Below are 20,085 nucleotides of genomic sequence, written 5' to 3'. Positions count from 1 at the left end.
AGTGCAGTTGCTAAATATGTGTCTCTGCACTTTCACGTAGAAGTGTTTTTTGCAAGATGACAATGTCACAAATGTACCAAAGAGGAGAACATAGATGAACTCTGATGACAGCCTCCTGCAACAGGAAGTATTTTTCAAATACATGCTCTTAAAATTCCAGTAAAAGTAAAATACTACTTTGGAACAATCCATAAAAGTTTTCAATTAATATAAAATGGTTCCTAAACTGTGCATTTTACTATGTTAATAAAGTTCGTGTCTTCGCAACAGTGAAAATTCCTAACAAATAAAGATCATACACAAAACAGAAGTACTGTTAGCTGTACACAAAAACTATTGATATAAAGAGCACTCTCTGTCTACTATAATAAAAAGCCAGTTATCTGAGCTCACCAAAAGGCAAGACTGAGAAACACATGTGTAAGACTGGTGGTATGCTGGAGGCAAGGCTGGTGTGATAATGTTAAGCACTATGGCATCTTATCACCCAGAGCCCTTCTTGAAACCAGGGTGGAAGGCTTCTGTAACTGCCTGGCACAGCTGAAGTCTCTGCGCCAACCAGTCGGCAAGAAGTAGCAGCCTACGTCGAGCTTTTCTCATTACCACTGAGTTTATACCTGTCGGCTCCCAGGAGCTCACCAGTCATGATGAACCTTGCAGTCCAAAATTATTTAACTTTTTAGTAACTTGGTGGACTAAATCTGGATGAGAAAGTTGGAGAAGTAAAAGAGAAAACACAAGCCTTCCATCTCATCTGTATTCACACAGTAACTGAACACTCAACAACTCTAATTAAATTGTCCCAAGTCTTTAACAGCAATTCTCTAAGTCTTTATGAATTTTTACAAAAAAAAAAAGTTTACAACTCACCTTTGTAAACTGTTGCAAAAAGAATAACATGGGTGGAGATACAGTCACATGATAATGTTTAGCCAGCTATCATGGTTTAACCCCAGCCAGCAACTAAGCACCACGCAGCCGCTCGCTCACTCCCTGCCATCCCTGGTGGGATGAGGAGGAGAATCAGAAAAAGACAAACCCATGGGTTGAGGTAGGAACAGTTTAATCACTGAAATGAAGTAAAATATACTACTACTAATAGCAATTGTAATGAAAAGGGAGATAACAGAAAGAGAAGTAAAGAAGAAAAAAATCCAGAACAAGTGATGCACAATACAATAGCTCATCACCTGTTGACTGATGCCCAGCCAGTCTCCGAGCAGCGATCCGTGCCTGCTCTGGCCAACTCCCCTCAGTTTTATTGTTCAGCATGATTCATATGACATGGAATATTCCTTTGGCCAGTCTGGGTCCGTGTTCCTGACTGTATTCCCTCTCAACTTCTTGTGCCTCTCCAGCCTTCTCACTGGGAGGTCCCTGAACTTAGTATAAACACTACTTAGCAACAACAAAAACATCAATGTGTTATCAACATTATTCTCAACCTTAATCCAAAACACAGCGCTGTACCAGCTACTAGGAAGAAAACTAATTCTATCATAGCCAAAAGCAGGACACCAACAAATGCCTAGAGCATTATTTTGTACCAATCAAAACTGTTCTGAATCAGAGAAATAGCCAAGCGACAAGTTGTGTAACAGCACACAAGTATTTTTGGTAACAGGCTCCTGAACAATCACTGTTTAATGATCAAATAGTGCATTGCATGATGCAGGCAAATTCTGTCTCTATGGAGAATACTCCATGTATTTTTTATGTAGGATCTTATGAATATAACTGCATACAGTATGAATATTTAAGGACCATATGAAGGCTGGATGAACAGTTGAGAGATGTCCTTCACTTAGATCTCTCTATAACAAATATAAATATTTATTAGGTTGCAGTTGCATTAACATCATGTATAATACTAAAACATGTACAGCTGCATCAGCATTTTCTTTTATGCTCTGTCTAGCTTAGAAAATAATTTTGAACTGAAAACTTGATAACTAATGTCAAGGAGAGCATTGCTTTTTTCAGGTAAAGAGAGCGTAAAGAGGAGGACATAAGAGATTATCCTCCACAAAATCTTTCTGCTGCATTTATAAGTACATGTTAGAGTTTTATGTATTTTATGATTATTATAATCAAATTAAAAAAAAAAAATCAGGAAAACCACATAAAGTCTCGTTTAGAGTACATTGTCTATTTGTGAGAAATTCATAGCAGTGATGAGTCTGAAAGCAGTATTCACATTGATTGATGCATTGCTCTGAGAACAGTTCCTTTGGTTTCATGAGGCAAACCTTATTTATTCAGACTATCATCTATAAGAGTAAGAACCAAAGTACACTTTGCACAGGTAAGCAAAAAACTCTAGACCTGCAGGTTCCCAGGCACTGAAGGTTTAATGCTGACTGTGGTTTTTGCTCTTAGAAAAACCCCCAAAAGTTGCCAGTACTGTAATTCTCTTTTTATGTTGCTGGATTTTTTAACAATAAATATATTTATACTATCGATGGACCAAATTCCCCAAAGTTTGAATAACTAACAGAAAAATCCACTCTACCTTTGTAAGACAATCATTCACAGTACCCTTATAAAGCTCAATCTTTCAGATAATATAAATATCACACTGTTTATCACTATTATAGTAAAAATAAAATCTGATTTTTCAAGTCACAGCAGATGTAAGTTGAATATAGCTTAGCTATGTATCTAAGTGCCTTGGGCATAAATAGGTAATCAATCATACTTAATCAATATTTTGTTGAGCCATGCAGATTCCCATGTCTATAATTCCAGCTTTATTCAAATGCTCTTTAGTTTCAGTACATTCTTCATTGATTTGGGCTTTTTTTGTCCAAAAGAGGTACAGAAATAAATAAGTGGTATATCTTAAAATATGGAAGTAGCCATTTAGAAAAAAAAAATACTTTTTGACTACCATTATATCCAAAACATTTCACTATTTTAAGGTTTAGAACAAGCCTTCTTAGTTGTCTCACTCTTACTGAGAATATCCTACTAAGATTATTAGATGGACTACAAAAGTAGCAGAATCAAGTACCAATTGCTTACTGTAAGATACTCGTTAAATCACCAACACAGGCACAGACACGCCATGAGAAGGAAGTGCAGGTCTTTATACGCAGTTTCCATCTACTTTCAGAAGGGGCAAATAGAATGGATTTAAAAGCCCTACAAGTTCCAGTTTAAAATACTAAACAGAGTCCTCACAACCACAATATTAGGGACCACAGCCACATGTAAATGTTGATTATTTTTTTTTAGATGTTGAAATGTGATGAAATGCCTCTTATTATCAGTCTTTTCATTGCCTAGGTTGGCGCTGAATAAACATGAGCATAGTTGTTTCAGTTTGTTTGAAAACTATTGAAAAATGTAAATAACCATTGAGCTTAGAATAAACAGTTGAATGTGGCATTTGCTTTCATTTTAAATAGCTTGAAATGAGAGGAAGAACAGCATGACATTAAAAGCACTATCTGTCTTACTGTGTGGTTCTTTTCCAGTGACTTTCTAAAAGCATTGCTCTTCACTTATTCTAGAAGATACCGAGAAGCTTCGTGACTGGTTTGATCAGTGAAATGAGAGGTGAGAGAGAATATTTGCATTTAAAATTGCTCTTTAATCTGCCTGTCCTAGACCTAGCAGCTCTACCAGCTTCTCAGTGTCTCCACAGACTGGTTCATTTACTGCAAAAAAAATTATATTTACTTGTAAATACATCTAAGTATTCATACTAAGATGACCGTCTTTCTGTGCAGAAGTCCCCTTTCTTACCCAGAGGTAAAAAGTCTCCTGTCTTATCCAGTAGTAAAGGTACAAGTGCAAGTAAAAGATAGAACCAATGTGTATTTCAGTCCCAAATTTATTCTGTTTTGGTAATTCTTTGCATCTGGGGTAAGAAAATGAGTGCAAAGTCACTTCTGGTCTTGCATTAGACCTCATAGCAAGATGCACCATAGCTCTTAACACAGCTCATTACTATCTTCTGATTCAAAAGGCAAAAACACAGCTCCAGAGTCAAATGCCTTTGAAAACAGGATCTGAAAGCAACGGTATTTTTGGCTTATATCTCAGTTAAGCAGCCTTCAAATATTTAGCTTTAATCTTGACTGAAAAAGTCTGGTGGCTCAGAGTAAAATATATTGTGCTGAACATCAGCTTTATTGCCCCAATAGGGTGTTCCTTCCAGCGGAAGATCTAGTCAAGCACTTCTCACTCTTCACTTCCCTACACATCACAACCTCAATCAGCCATGACTTTTGCCTGTTTCATAAGTTGTCCAACAAGTCCTTAGCCTTTGAAGTTGCTTACTATTGTTGAGAAAAGATTCCAGAAGTCTCACCTCAATCTGTAAAGATGACACCACTGTTAATTTTCCTTACTATACTTTGAGTAGATGATAAAGTAGATATCCCACCAAACATATCTTAACTTTTGTGATGAAAAACTGGCATAAAATCAATCTTAACATTGTCCTTGTCAATAAAGGTGATGATGCAGGAGTGAAACATTTGAACTCATTTTCATTTACCACCTCCTATCTTGCTGCGCTGATACAGAAACGCTGTAAGGTTTGTAGATGGGACATCAGCTGTCTAACAGAAAACTGATACCTCAGACTACAACCGCGCAAGATGCATGTTTAAAAGAGGCAGTTAAAAGGCAATTCCAGTACTGTGCACTCTACTCAAAACCTCTGCTCAGTGCAATGTAGAATATGAACCTAATTTACAAAATCCATTTGATAAATCCTAAACAGCCACCTTGTCATTAGTCCTCACTAATGCGGCATTGCTGCCCTCCCTACCATCCACTGCAGGCTCTCCAGCATCCTTACAGTAACAACACCTCTCTGCGGTAAATCAGTGCTGCTGTAAAGTTCCGGAATGAGTCACTGCTGCCAACTGGCTGTGGCATGTATTGCTATGCATAGAAAGAAATTAAGCAATAATTCAAATTAATTTGTGTATTGCTTTTATGGAAGGAGTAGGAGTATGATTCATAGCGCATTTAACAGGGAACCACAGTGTGGTTTTCAGAAAAAAACCCACAACAGAACCTGAGGTCCAGAAGGCTGTTTTTTAATGAAGTTTTGAATCCTTTCTGGCAGCTAGGGATATCCTCAGTATGGCAGTGTTTTTGTATTAGAGGTGTAAAAATATATCTCGGAGAGTAACGACAAAGGGCAAAGTTCAGCTTTGTGAAAGAAGCTTCTTCTGAATAGAGTTTACAATGACCAGGTCAAGCTTCTGCTCTGAACCGCACTCTGGTGGACCTCTCCTTCAAGCAGAAGAGGAGCACGCATGGACTGGTCACACTGAACTAAGGTTAGTTACTCTGAACAGCACTCCTATTCACCAGGTACAAACCCAGGACCACCTCTCTGATCCCAGAAGCTGCACGGCAGCTGTTAGTTAAGCTCTCCATCCAAATTCACACAACGAGCTGTTTTTAAAGTGAGGAAGGTTCACATAGGAACTATTTCTTCCCTTTTGCATTTATCTTCTAATGTCTGTACCTCCTCTTCCTGTGGGTAGTCTTCTGAAGTTCCTCTGAGACATTACCTATGCTGCACCCAACAAAAGCTATATATCTGTTTCAAAAGCAAGTAAAGAAAAAGGTGTGAGGTGTGTCACTCCCCCTTCCCTCTCTAGCTCCCTTTTTTTCTGAAAGGTTTTTCAGATTATTGTCCCTTTGGTTGGGCTTGACATTCAAAATGCTGAATGTAAATATATGCACTATAATGACAAGACTCGACTCTTCTTGAGAAACCTTTAGACATTTCCTTTCATGGACTCAAAAAGGCCATCAGGAAACTTCAGAATATTTAGATATTGATAATTACAAAGGAGTGATCCAAAGTTTTAAATGCTTATCTAAATATATTTGAACAGTTAGGTGTTTCAAGGTCAAATAGTCAATACAATCTCTGATTAGTGATGAGCAAATATCTGAAGTTTTTTTCAGGAAATGCTGTTTAAACATTTTAAAAAAATCTGCTGCAGCCATTCTATTCTATTTTTTGAGTTCACTTTCAGCTTAGCATTCAAATGACTATATTCTATTAAAGCAAAGAAAAATAGGAATACTCACAATCCATGACATTGCATTCATGTGCACAACTAATCAAACCAATGGGGCTTGCATATAGTAGGCAAAAATTGGAGTGAAATACTGTAGTCAAAAATGAAAAACATAAACACATAAAGAAATTGTAAAATGCTTGTGGGTTGCCTACAAGCAGAAAATGAGAAAAAGTAAATTGGAGAAATTATTCATTATAAATTATTTTTTCATCTCTAGGATTTGGTGCGAAAGAACAATTACACATGACATTTGTTGCTGGTCAACAAATAGATCCACTTGCTTTTAGTATCCAGTCAGACATGTGATATAGTGGTTTATTTGGGAAGAAAAACTGTGTTGATTATTTCCTGCAAAAGTAAAAATATTCTTTCCTAAAATATCACTTACGAATTCATATATAGAAATATGACAGTGAACTTTTCCTTCAACCTGCACACAACAGATTTTTAACTATTATCTCAATCTGTAAGAGCCCAAGATGATTTAGTTTGCACTTACAAATCTTTGCAAAATGGCAAGAGATTTTTACTGTAAACCAGTGGATGACAGCAGATTAAGGGAAACCCATCTATTCCCCATGGAATATAGATGTTGAAAAGACCTAAGAAACAGAAGTATCTCCAAAACACCTGAATTTGTCCTACAAGGTGACATGTTTCTTGCTACTATCTAAGCAGGCAAAACAGAAACAGAAACATATTTGTTTGTTCTTATTGGAATCATCTATTACAAACTAAAATGAGTCCTTTAGTTGTGTGTATATTTTGTGTTCCTGAAAGTGTAAGCCAGGGGTCCTCAAACTACGGCCCGCAGGCTGGATACAGCCCCCCAGGGTCCTCAATCTGCCCCCCCTGGTTAAGAAGTTTGAGGACCCCTGCTGTAAGCACTTCAGAACAACGTGGAAATGGCTGAATGCTTTCCTAACATTGATAATCCAGTGCCCCAACTTCTGCTTTCCATATATTTATCATTCCGAAAAGGTATAAGAAATGCTCCCTAAAAACTGTTTCATTGCCTAGGACATTTGTCAGTACTGTAGATGAAGGGAAAAAAAATGTACTTAATTTACTATCTTAATCTTCTGTTACAAGGGGGTTGTTTTGAAATTTGTGACTCATGGATTAGGAAAATCCATGCAGTTCTGCACAGAAAGGAAGGTCTCACACATTTTGATACTAACAGATAATATACTACCTATCGATGAAGGGTATACATTTTAAATTCCTTTTTTTAGCAGGGCTTTTATCTCATTTAAAGATGGAAACTTTGTTAGAGGTAAATAATAAAGAGAGTAACTTTCTTCCCCCTCCTTTTTTGCATCTGTTGTTCAGTCGTGGCTCTTGGCATTAACTCAAGGTGTGTCCCTGATTTGAAGTGGCCATCACCTAATCTCTACTCTACAAATACAGATGGTTGAGTAAAGCTTTACCAACAAAGATTAATTGCTGTTTCAATTTCCTTGGTTTTTTTTTTTTTTTTTTCTAGGAAGACCATTAATTGAATAAAAATGCGTCTTCTCAGTTATAGTGTATCTTCTCAATGGTTTTAGTGATAGGATTACGGAATGGATGGGATGTTCATTTTACCTTTGGATTTGCCACAGCTGGAACAAGTCAGACATCATATTTGATAGTACTTTCTCCTCTACTTGGATATCTGTTGTTATGGTGATAGTTCCCAGAGAGAACATTAATGAGGATGACTTGAAAGCTTTGATGTTTACAGCACAATTATTTTTAACACCTCATAAAAAAAGGTGACAGTTAGTACTGCTCCTTGCTAAATATGCATCATTGTATCAGCTTTCATAAAAACTACCCAAATTTCTGTTTGCTATGTATCTGTAACACAATGTTGAATACAAATGTACACATATATATTTATATGTGATAACAAGGATTCAGAAGAATAAACCCCCCCTGCTTTCTCACAGAGGGTATAACCTGTTTTTACTGAGAACAAACCTACAGTGACAAGTGACTTCTAATATAATCTGTAGAACACCTGTATTGTTCTTTTGGGACACCCTGAGAGGTACCCAGCACTACCTTCTCCTATCTAAAACTAAGCTGTGAATAGTTCTACAAGCCCACAACATCCAAAACGCAGGTTTGCAGACACACTGCATCACCCAGACTGTAATTCACCATCAAGGGGTAAGCCGTAGAGATGGAGGAATTATTGGCCTGGAGTTTTCCAGCTCAGAGGTACTTGATGTTCACCAGAGTTTGGCTCATATATGACATCAATGCACATGGTTACTTACATATTCTTCATAGGCCTCGTGTGCAGGTGGCGGGGGTGGTCTGTAGCCTGGGACAGCCGGGGTGCCCCTTGCTCGAGGGGTGGGAACGCCCCTTGCCACTGGTGGGACGGGGAGGGCTCCACGGGTCACCGGCGCTCCTCTGGGTGCTTGGGCACCTCGTCCAGGTGGGGGCGGAGGAATCGCACCCCCACGTCCCCTGTGGGGAGCAAAAGGAACGATCGCTTCAGCATGTACAGCAAGGAAGGACATGCAAGTGCTACCTCAATTTAAAGGCTCTTAAATTTTTACTACTATTTAATGTATTGCATAACTGGGTTTTTGGCAGCTACAATGTCAAGCACTTCTAGACAGTATCTCAGGCAGAAGTCGTATTATGGAAAAGCACAATTTTCAAGCCATCCAATGCCTTTTATACCTGACCCTCTTGTTGCTTGTACTAATGAAATTCTGGATCATTGTAATTCACAGAGATGCAGAGTTACTCCAGAGCAGTTCTAGAGGGAGAAGAAAGTGAAGGACTTTTTCTGTTGCTCTCAGATTATTTTACAAGAGCAGTCATCACTCTCATTCTCATGTCTGTTGGTGGGTAGGAGAATTTGATTGGCAGAAGATAATGCAGGACGGCAGAAAACTGGAAGGCAAAGTAGAGCAAGAGTATAAAGGCACAGGAAGAACTTTTCTTCCCATCTGATTTAGTTCAGCACAAAGCCGATAGCATCGGATTCTGCTTTCCCCCACTGTGCAGAGAGAACAGCACATATAGACAAGCACAGAGAGGTTTAGCATCCTCCCCTATATTTATGCTACCTCCACCTTGCTGTACTAACTGGTAAGTCAGAAAAGCTGTTACCGGTTGAGAAGAGGTTCTTGTAATTACATCATATGACAAATGAGAAGGGGGATACATAGGGGAAGCAATCTGAGAGTTTTGTTTCAGAGCAGTATGCTCCTGAGTGTGCTGCCCTTTCTGAGAACTGTGAGTGCTGGGTATAACCATGCGTGACACCCAGATCCAGAGCTGTCAATGGAACTCAGGTCTACTGCAGCAGTATGAGCTGTGACTCATTCCCTGCTGAGACAAGCAAACCCATAGTGTTAGCTTGTGATGTCCACTACTTTACTACACATTTCAGTAGCCAATTTTAGAGTTACAGGATCACAGAATGCTTTGGGTTGGAAGGGACCTTCAGAGATACTATAGTCCAAACCCCTTGCTTTGGGCAGGGACACGTTTCACTAGATCAAGTTGCTCAAAGCCTGGTCCAACTTGACCTTGAACACTGCCAATGATGGGGCATCCACAACTTTTTTGGGAACCCTGTTCCAGTGCCTCACCACCCTCATCAAAACAATTTCTTCCTTATTATCAAACCATACCTACCCTCTTTCAGTTTAAAATCATTTCCCCTTGTCCTGGCACTACAGGTCTTGGTAAAAAGTCTTTGCCTTTCTTATAAGCCCCCTATATGTATGGTAAGGCTGCAATGAGGTGTCCCCAGAGCTTTTTCTTCTCCAGGCTGAACAACTCCAACTCTCTCAGCATTTCTTCACAGGAAAGGTGTTCCACCCCTCTGACAATTTTTATGGCCCTCCTCTGGACCCCCTCCAACAGGTCCACAACTTTCGCATACTGAGGACCTCAGAGCTGAACACAGCTGAACACACCAGAGTGGAGTAGAGGGGGAGAGTCACCTCCCTCAACCTGCTGGCTATGCTTCTCGTGATGCAGCCCAGGATATGGTTGGCTTTCCAGGCTGCGAGCACATACTGTCAGCTCATGGCTAGCTTTTCACCTACCAATATCCTCAAGTTCAGCTCTGCAGGGCTGCTCTCAATCCCCTCATCCCCCAGCCTGTGCTGACTCTGGTGATTACACATGTGTAGGACCTTGCACTTGGCCTTGTTGAACTTTGTGAGGTTCACACAAGCCCACTTCTCAAGCCTGCCAAGGTTCCTCTAGGCAGCATCCCTTCCCTCAAGAGTATCAACTGTCCCACCATAAATAAAATTATGCTATTAGCATGAATTATTAGCATAAATATTTAGCTTAAAATACTTCCGTTGCAGTTTTATTTTTTTTAATATTCTCCTCGGATTTCTGATTGTAAAATAGGAAAAGCAAACAAGATCCTATATCTGTGCAACTGACTCAATCAGTAGGGAATAAATTGCAGGAACTGGGGGCCAGCACTCCACTGATTATACTTGGAAATTAATTTAAAAGCTGCCAGTCTGTCGTAGTGATGTTCTGAACATCATTTTTAAGTCAAGCCCTTTGGAGATGTTAGGTGTAAGGAAGACTGGTTTCTGAGCCCAGAAAGACTTTGACTGGAAGATGGTCATAAATGCTCAGTGTAAAAAATCCTATGTATGTGCATCATACTACTGATAAAAAATTCCATTCAAGAGGAACTGAAGGAAAACATGATAGACACCTTCAGGTGGGGAATAAAAAGAAAAAAGTCATAGGCAAGATCAGCCAGTTTAGTTACCAAAGAACAACCGTCAGCATAAAATAAAGTACTTGCATATCCTATTTCCTCCAAAATAACAATGGATTCCTTAGGACCCATCCTGAAATGGTCTCTATGGACACCTAGAAGTAGCTAGGTAATTTAGATGCCCGAGGCAACAGATTTCTTAAGGGTTCACAGTGAAAAATGATTCTGATATAGTATATTAAGATTATACACTGGCCTTAAGAACAAGCAAAGTTATCTGTTACACATAAATGAAAAAATACTTGGAAGAATTCAGGAAACATTCATACACAAATGTTTTAAGACAACGCAATCAAATTTGCCTAAAACTGATAACTCATGCAACAAATAATATCTGATTCTACATATCTATTATAGATACAATATGAATTTTTTAAAAAAGTAATTATTTGGCAAAGTCCCATCCACACTACGTAGCCTTCTCTGACAATACTATTTTATTGACCCTGTGATTTTATGCTACTGACCCCAACAATTCTGTGTCGGCATAACAACATTCTTTCCTAGAAATATCCTTTCATTGGATTAATAATCTGCTCTGATTTGTAGTTTGATTCTTGCACACCACCCACTGTAGCCTGTGAACTGTAGATCTGAGAACCTGGCACAACACAGACCACACAAGTTACCAGAAGAAAAATATTTTGGTTTACTGACCATGATGTGTAGGCGATTTCCTTTTTTTAAAAAACAACAACTATGTTTGCTTTATCATTGTTTCCACTTTCTAAAGCTATTAGTACAATATCTTAGGTTACCACACCTTGAAGGAGCTGCAGGTGGCACACGGATCCCTCTTCCTCGAATGCCCCGTCCACGTGCTGAATCCTCAGAACCATTTAAATATGACAGTTCTCTCAGCTGCTCCTGGCGAATTTCATCATTATAATCCTGAAATGCGAAAGGTGAAACTTGCTGAAAGTTTGTGTTTTGGCTGATCTGCCAAACCACCCCAAACAGAAATTACATGAATGGTATCTGGATGAATTGCTTTGCATTATCACCTGCACGCTGCAAACCCATACAGTGGCAGTGGACAGCTACCTATAATAAGTGGACAAACAAATTTATATGGGTAGTTAAGGTGGCCATAAAGTATATGTACACACAGAATAAAACAGAGAAGGCACCAAAGGCATAAACACAAAGCAGACACCAGGAACATAGCTGTACACAAGATGTAAATGGACTTTCACATACAGAAGGTAACAATCTCTAACAACTTGAAATTATATAAAAAAATGCCTTTTATGAAGATTTTATATTTTTGCCAGACATCCTTGGCTACCTTTACACACTTAAAACACAAATTCCACCTTATATTGCCCCTTAGCATGCAAAATTTACATCAGAGTCATTGGATTGGATTGCATTGCTTAACCCAGTAACAACTAGCATCACTGAATGTAGCCTTCAGTTATTCTGCATATCCACTAAACAACTTCTGAAAGGCTCTCTTTAGGACTCCTAAGTAACAAAGCTATGTTTACTATATAAAATTGTTAAGTGATATAAAATAGGCCCATTCTAAGATTTCTGGGTATTGACTAGCACTGCAAGATTCTGCTGGCTCAATAAACAGCATCAAATGAATTTCATTTTCTTACTGATACAAAACACATAGTATTGGGCACTTTTTACTTTTTTGCAACCTCTGTCTCAGTCAGAAGTTCCTTTTTCTTTAGGTTTCTTCCCTTTGTATTCAGTTCTTTGCCTGCTGATCACGGTAATAAAAGCCCACTGCAGTAGCCGGCTCGCTGGCAACACAACTGTGCAGCAGCTAATTAGTGTTTCAAAACAGAAAGGATTATTGAATTTCAGCCCTTCAGTCTTTCCATTCTTCCACAGGCAACTGCCATGGACTGTCATGCAAGGCTATGAAAATGCTACAGGGCTTGCTGCTTCTTGGGGGGGTGACTGTCTTGGATGAATTACAAGTGACACTTCTTTTTAGCCAAGTTAAAGACCAAGTGAACACTGAGACGGAACCAGGGCCTTGCTCATTCCTGCATCCTGAGGAGGTCCAGGGAATCTTTTTAAAGATACGATGCTGATCCTGTTGTGTTCCAAGACAGTGCAAGCCTCATCACAATTCCCCTTTTAAATTTCTAGGGAGTGCAGACAGAGTAAAATCTATTAATGAAATTCAGAAAAGAACCCCAATTACACAAAATAGTGCATGATAATTGCCGGAGAATCATAAATAAAAACAAAACCCTAATTTGCTAATAAACCAGACAATGGCTTTCAGTTCACACCAATCCCCGTAGCTTTTTGCACATTTTTCTATCATTCTGAGATTAATGGCAATCAGCCAAAGACATCTTCCTACATCAATGTGCTCTGTAAAACACAGAGGGAAAAAAACAGATAGAATCAATGAGGTCACATTTACATCAATTGCTGAACAGGTACCATCCACGGCACCTTGCTTAACATCTTCTGTTACTCACACTGGCTTTACAAGGATTAGGACTTCAAACTTGCTGATTGAATTTACCCTTCAAATTCCACATCAGTGCTGGGACTGAATTTCATTAATAATGCAAGTAAATTTTGTAAGAGAAAGATGTAAGGGAAAAAAAATAAAAAATAAAAAAAGAAAGGACCTGCAAGGGATAGAAACTGAAACTTTCTGTGTTGCTGCTTTAATCCCTCTCCTTTGGAAAACTGCCGTATAAATGAATTCTACCAGAAATTGCCTCAAAGCTGTTATTCCTTCCTCAGATACAGATATCATTTAAAATATTAGTATTAATGAAACAGAAAATCCAAATTAAAATTATTATATACAGCCAGATCTGCAAATCTGCGCCATTCTGTTATGCAATGCCCTTAGTTTTTCTGCAGGTTATTTACTATATGTCCAGTTAAGGAAAATGTACAGTGTATTTTGAAATGCCAAGGCAAAGACAACAAAGTACAGGGAAGACTGTAATTAAGATGATGGGATGGGTATCCTGAAAGAGAAAGACTTCAATAAATCATTATAACTCTATATAGAGTATTTATCTTAAGCGTCTTTTTAAAAGCATAATAAAGATCACAATTTCTAAACCTGAAACCTGAAATTTTCAATAGAAACGCTCAATTCAACTCTTTCATTAAACAGAAACATAACACTGAATTAATCTTTCATAACTGCTGCATGAGTTTAGCTACAGACTGAGTTATACTGATGAATATTTAATTGTAGCCAAGTTCAGAGCCTAGCACATGAGCAAAATTATGCTGCTGATGTTTCATATATATATATAGTCCCAAGAGAGAGTATAAGATGTTGCAAGACATACCTGTGCTGAAGAAAGTATAACGAAGTAGCTACACACTGCAGTAGTATATTGCATTTCAGAAAAAAAAACCACCTCACTCCTCATACTAAAATAAGTTCCTGAGAAATGTTCTGTACTTCTTAGGTTTTCTTACAGCTCTCTAATAGTCTTATAGCTATTCTTACAGCTGATAATCTGCATTAACCTGTATGTTTTGCTCTATTTTGTTTCCTTAAAGACACTATTACCTATAAACAGCTTTTCCATTTACTGATGATGCTAAGGGTGCCATCTACTCCTATCACGGCGGTCACCATTTGGAAACAACACCTGTAGGTGAGCTAATCACCCACGCCCATCACTATTCACCTAAACATGCATCTTGGCTTTAGAAGTGCCAAGGATTGACAATCTTAACAAAGTCAGTAGCATCCAGGGCAACCATAAAATGTAATGTTTATGTAAGTGCGGAAAAAAAAAAAAGTACATATTTGGATAAAACATTAAGTATTCTAGAGTACATGAACATGTTTACTCCAAATTATAAAATTATATTTATTAATGAGGGCTGGCAATGATTAATTAGGCTGCTTGCCTCGACTGCTCTAGGAACAAAGGAAACCTGTTAGTATGAGAGCCGGACTGGTGGCAGCTCACCGGGGCCCTTCTGGCAGCAGCGCGGCAAAGAGGGGAAAGCACATAAGCTGCTAGAGAACTCAATAAAACATTTCAGTAAAAATAGCAAAGTATGACGCAAGCTGCAAAACCTGATCTGAATTAACAAGAACATGTAATGACAAGGGAGGAGAGTTAATAAAGAAATCAAAGTGTAAGGCACAGACAGACGCAATGGATTTTGGGAATATATTACTATCATTAGCATAACAAAGGTTCATAGAAGTCAAGGATAAATCAGTCCCTTAAGGACTGTGATCTCCTGTCCTGATGTGCTTTGCACGTTTATGTGTGTGAATGATTTGCACTATTAATAAGTATCATTACTCTTATCTGTGACAGCTGAATTTCATTCTAACTCCACACTAAGAGGAGAGTAATTTCGGTTAAACGCAAACTACTTTAAGAATGCAGAATTATGCGAGTCAAACCGAAAATGATAATCACAGTTCTTCATGTTGACAATTTTCAAGTATGAATAGGGCTCACTTGGTCCCTTATACATATGTCATTTTATAGCATACACATACTCTTTACACAGTTAAGCTAACCGTGTATCACACAAAGAGCTGACTATCCTCCATATAGCGTTGCTACTACTATAACAGATTTACAGTTATCTTAATGCTGCAAACAGCTAGTTATTAACAACTTGTATTCAAGTCATCAAATTCCTTGATTATAACTGAGTGAAAAAGTAGTCACAAAAATAAATGTTTTTCTTGTGGTTATTTTCTCTGTAACTCCTAAAGTGCTTCCCAAAAGTTCCAAGGCATCAGTAACTCAAATTTCTAGCTGGCCTATGTAGAGGTCCTATGGTCCTGGAAATCTCAGTCTGCACTGCCTAAGCTATGAAACACACCCTCTCTCTCAGGCATGCAGTAGTACCCGAAGCTCTGTGCTGCCAACAGAGAGTACCACATTCACAGACATATGCTCGCCCCATCCTGCAGTCCTCTTTCCATTTTTGGGTAGCAGAAAGGAAACAGGAGATGGATGTGGACTCCTGTGGCACCTCTGCATTCTGCCCAGCTCCCAGCATCAGTAAAAGAGCTCCAGGGCTGCGTGTATTTGCACAGATTTACTGAAGCTAGAGTAGCTCCCCTAAATCCTGATATTGCTGCCTTGGGGCTATTTTCAGGCAGCTTAAATTCCAATTAGCCTAAAATTTCCATTGAGGTCATGCTTCAGAAAACCCATAGCCAGCCAATAGGACACAGAAGACCCAGTGAATTTTAGGTGGAGCTAGGTGATGTGAATATGGCCTTTTTTAGTTTGTTGGTTTGTTTTTAGACGCATACTAATTTTAGACGCTAAAAGAGACATTTTCCACATGATCCCATGTGTATATGGGGAGCACTAAGCCTCTGAAAATAACTGGTAGTAAGGAGTTCCTGGAGCTGCTGCTGCTGCTTTGTGTTCTTTGTGGCCTCATGACAGTGAGCTGTGCTATGATTCAGCTCAAAGCACGGTGAGAACCACTCATCTGGACTCATGGGGTCAGGATCTGCAGCTTATTATAGTGAAGGGGCCAAGAACTCAGGAATTCCCACTTTCTAGCCGAATGATTTAATATCAGACTGTTACAAAAAAGAAGAGCAGCACTGGCTGCTTAGTACCAGAAGAGCTTGGCGAACTAAATCATGAGTCGATAAAAACATTTGGCATTTCCCATTATTTCTTTATATTCTAAGATCCTGTTCTAAGACTCCAGTGCATCAAAACTGTAAACATACTGGACTTTTCCCTGCACATACCCAAAGCCTCTCTCTATCACTGTCTACTTAGGAAACTTAGACAATTGTGCCCGGTAGGTTGGATAGCCCTCTCCTGCACCTACGATTTGGGTGAGACAGTGCCTCAGCTGGGCATGCAAATTAGGTGGATGCAACTGCTTCCTCAAACCTCATTCTTTGTCTCTAATACAAATTCAAATTTCATTGCAAAACATGAGATTAATCTGTAGCTGAGACCATGCCCATCCAAGCAACTCCTACAAAGTTCATCAGAACAGTGGGAGCTGGCTCTAGCCCACTCTGTGTGGGTGTCTGATGGGTATGGCATATGTTCTCAACAGTATATGGAGGAGCTCAAAACCGACAGTTTTTTTGATGCTTCTAGATAAGACTCATGCTCTCTGAACCCAGTTTAATATATATATATGCATCGTTTCCTGGTTACCTACAGTCAAAGCCATCTGCTAAGATGGCTTTTTGCCCATTCGCAGATTGGTCTGATTATTTCACTAGAGCATAGGTGCCAGGTAATGATAGGTTTAGATGGACAGCCTGCAGTGCACCACAAGTGACAATGTTTCTGCCAGGAGTCCTCTTCGTGACTTCAATATTGCATTAGCAACACATGCCTCTTTGCATTTGCCCATATATATTGGCACTTACGTAAGGCCATTTTGTGTGCCTGCAGTTCTCTGGCAGTCAGTAACCCCAATAAATACATAAAAATATAAATATAATCCATCTGAGTCCAAGTAAGAAACGATTGTCTCTAAGCAATCAGCGACTTAGCCAGATCCATAGCTATAAACATTATGCTCTTTCACTTGCCACATATGCAAAAAATTGCTGCCTTTACCTGCTCATAGCCTGTCTGAAAAATAAACTTTAATTGTGTGGGTCACCCTTAGAGATTGAAACACATAAAATAGACCATACATTTCTCTCAATAGCAGTGTGAATGTGTTGCAGCCAGTATGTGTTTCAGCTTGTAAGTGCCTATGGGCAGAATGCAAGCAGACATAAGCTGGAGCCACGTACACTTGCCTTTGAGGTTAGTTGACAGCTGGGGGATTTGTCAGCTTGCCACAGAGAGCACTAACCCAAGCGTGGATGTCATTTTTCTCTTTGAGCATGCACAATTAAATCTGCCTGGCATCATCAGCATGGGGCACCACACGCTACAAGCAGCATGGAAGGGAGGGGGGACGTCTTGCTCCTCAGCATCTGAAGAAAGCTGCCAATCGAGTGTAAATTGTTCATAGGCAACTGCTATGAAACTTCGACCCAGATATTTTAGTCTTTGCTAGAACAGAGCAAAATAAACCTCATCTAATTGTATAATTGATTTTTTTTCCATACCAAAGACAGCTCTCAACACATTATCCCAGTTTACATGGAAATGCTGTTAGCCACACAACCACTTTGAAGATGGGTGCATCATGTTTGAAAAAATTGCAGAAACCTGTATTACATTTCAGCCACTTGCCCCAGTTTGTTTTACCCCTCTTGCTCATGGGATCCCCCCAAAATGGATACTGTGGTCTGTAATTCATTCAAATGACAACTAGGATGCCACAGAAGTCAGTTAGCTGACAGCTCCCTACCCCTGAATTTAATTCTGAGTTAATCCTGGCTGCCAGAGACTTGTGCTTATTTACAGCTGTCGTTTGAAGGGAATATATAAGGGGACTGGTAACATGAACAGAGGGCATATAGCAGGCTGCAGGAAGGTGGTGTAGCCACGTGCTCTTAAAGGAATCATTATGGATTTGCGCTGGATGTTTACACTGTCTCCTAGGAAGGAAGAGATGTAATATGGTTTGTCTTCCTCCAGGAAACCCCAGTTGCTTCAAAGGAGGCCGGGAGAGGAGCAGGACTGCCACTGCTGTTCCCCAGCTGTTTGTTTGAGCTGCACTACTAATGTGAACACTAACTGCTCTTAAGGCTAGAATAACTGTCTACTATAGTCTACACTGAAACCAACAAAAGTAACAAGCTATACATAGTACCTATGCAGCTTTATTTCCCCTAGCTTTGCGTATTGCCTCCTGCTAAGCCACTGCTGTAGGTTTGCAGCCCTCTTGTCAAGGATAACAGAGATGGCAACAGCAGCCAGCAAAAATCAGACAACTTTACTCTTGCGTAGTGTGCCTGTCTCATCCAGCCTGGCTACAGCTACACTCTCCTGGTCCCACGTGGCACGCTCAACCTGAAGAGACTGGAAAGAGCAATGAAGGATGAGAAGTCTGGGCAAGAAAATGCCTTACTACTGGTTTGTTGAGTGCCCTTTCTTTCATGGCTTCTGAATAATTTTAGAACTTTAAAAAATCCCATTAGATGATAATCTAGTTGATCACACGTAGTATATTGGGACTGAACTCGATACATGACACAGGAATTAATTTTTAAAGCAACATTAGTTAGTTCTGGGTTTGTTGGTTGGTTTTGGTTTTGTTTTTGTTTTTGTTTGTTTTGACTGATTGTAATACAGGGTTAAGATAACATGAGCTGTCCTTGGAGTCAGGACTGTCCTGGCAAGCACTAAGTCTATTACAAATGCAGAGCAGAAATGTTCTTAATAATGCTACTAACATATACAGAAATCTATTCATAATCTATTAATAATAGATTCTAAGTCAGGAGATAGATAGAGAATATCTTAAATTCAGTCACCACAGACCCAGCTGTAACACCCTGGGAGCAGGAGCTGGCAGAAGGGTGATTCATCACAGCAGCACTGTGTCTCCAGCAGAGGAGCTGCGGGGATAGTAGCATGGCCTGTGTATTTGGTCCTCCGTTTTTCCAGAATAAGGATTTTTCCAGTCTGATCTCGGTTCTGATCTAGATTCTGTGTGTGGATCCCTTCAGGAATCCTGAATCTCTCTCTGATCACCCACTTTAGCCATAGCCTGTGTCTAGGTAGGTTTTTGTAGGCTTAAAATAAAGACCAGCCATACCGGTGATGCTCTGACCAGAGCAGCACTGTCTCCTCTCCTGATGGCACTGCACCGGCACCAGCACCAGCAGCATCACTGCCTGGTACAGATAGATGCTTGGCGGAGATGAAACTGGTGGCACAAACTGGGGCAAAGGTAGACTGACAGCAAGCAAAAGGATGAAGGCTTTCCTTCATCAGTCATAGCAGCAGGCATGGAAACTCCTTCCAGAAACCTCAGGCTGCCATCAGGGCTTGGCTTTGGAGAGGCAGCAGTGCCTCAGCATTCTACTAGTCAGAGGTCAAGGTAGGAAACGCAGAATCCGTATTTCTTGTGCACTCCTCCTACACAGAAATCTGACTAACCCAAACTAAACAGCATAGCTCATCCTCCCTAGAGCCAAGATTTTTTGCATACTTAGTATCCTTAGGAAAAAAAACAAAACTAAAACATGCTGGGAAGATGGTCTGTAATAGCACCATAAAAATACAAGAGCAATTTTCACTGCTGGAATCAAAGATATTTTAAATCTGCTTGGTTTGAACCACTATAATTTAAATTAGTTTCAGTATTGAGAGATTTATGTATAGCCTGTGTAATTATACAGAGGACAATCAAAGGGGATCAAGTAGGTAT

The 20,085-nt window shown here is 39.5% G+C and overlaps 1 protein-coding gene across 7 annotated transcripts in view; it reads right to left on the bottom strand.

Moving 5' to 3' along the window:
• The window catches only part of KHDRBS2 (KH RNA binding domain containing, signal transduction associated 2), a 393,362-nt gene that overhangs the window by 136,637 nt on the left and 236,640 nt on the right, over positions 1-20,085 (bottom strand). For all 7 annotated transcript variants that reach the window (XR_005828603.1, XR_005828605.1, XR_005828602.1 and 4 more), the window contains exons 5-6: positions 11,594-11,721; positions 8,330-8,525 (exon numbers count right to left, since the gene is read on the bottom strand). Coding sequence is in view for 2 of the 7 variants with exons in the window: in XM_040599141.1 (XP_040455075.1) it covers positions 8,330-8,525; positions 11,594-11,721 (324 nt within the window). In the remaining 5 variants the exon portion in view is untranslated. The remainder of the gene's footprint in view (positions 1-8,329; positions 8,526-11,593; positions 11,722-20,085) is intronic.

The sequence above is a fragment of the Falco naumanni genome, chromosome 6, assembly GCF_017639655.2.
Source record: "Falco naumanni isolate bFalNau1 chromosome 6, bFalNau1.pat, whole genome shotgun sequence".
NCBI lineage: Eukaryota > Metazoa > Chordata > Aves > Falconiformes > Falconidae > Falco > Falco naumanni.
This window is presented reverse-complemented; position numbering and strand designations above follow the sequence as displayed.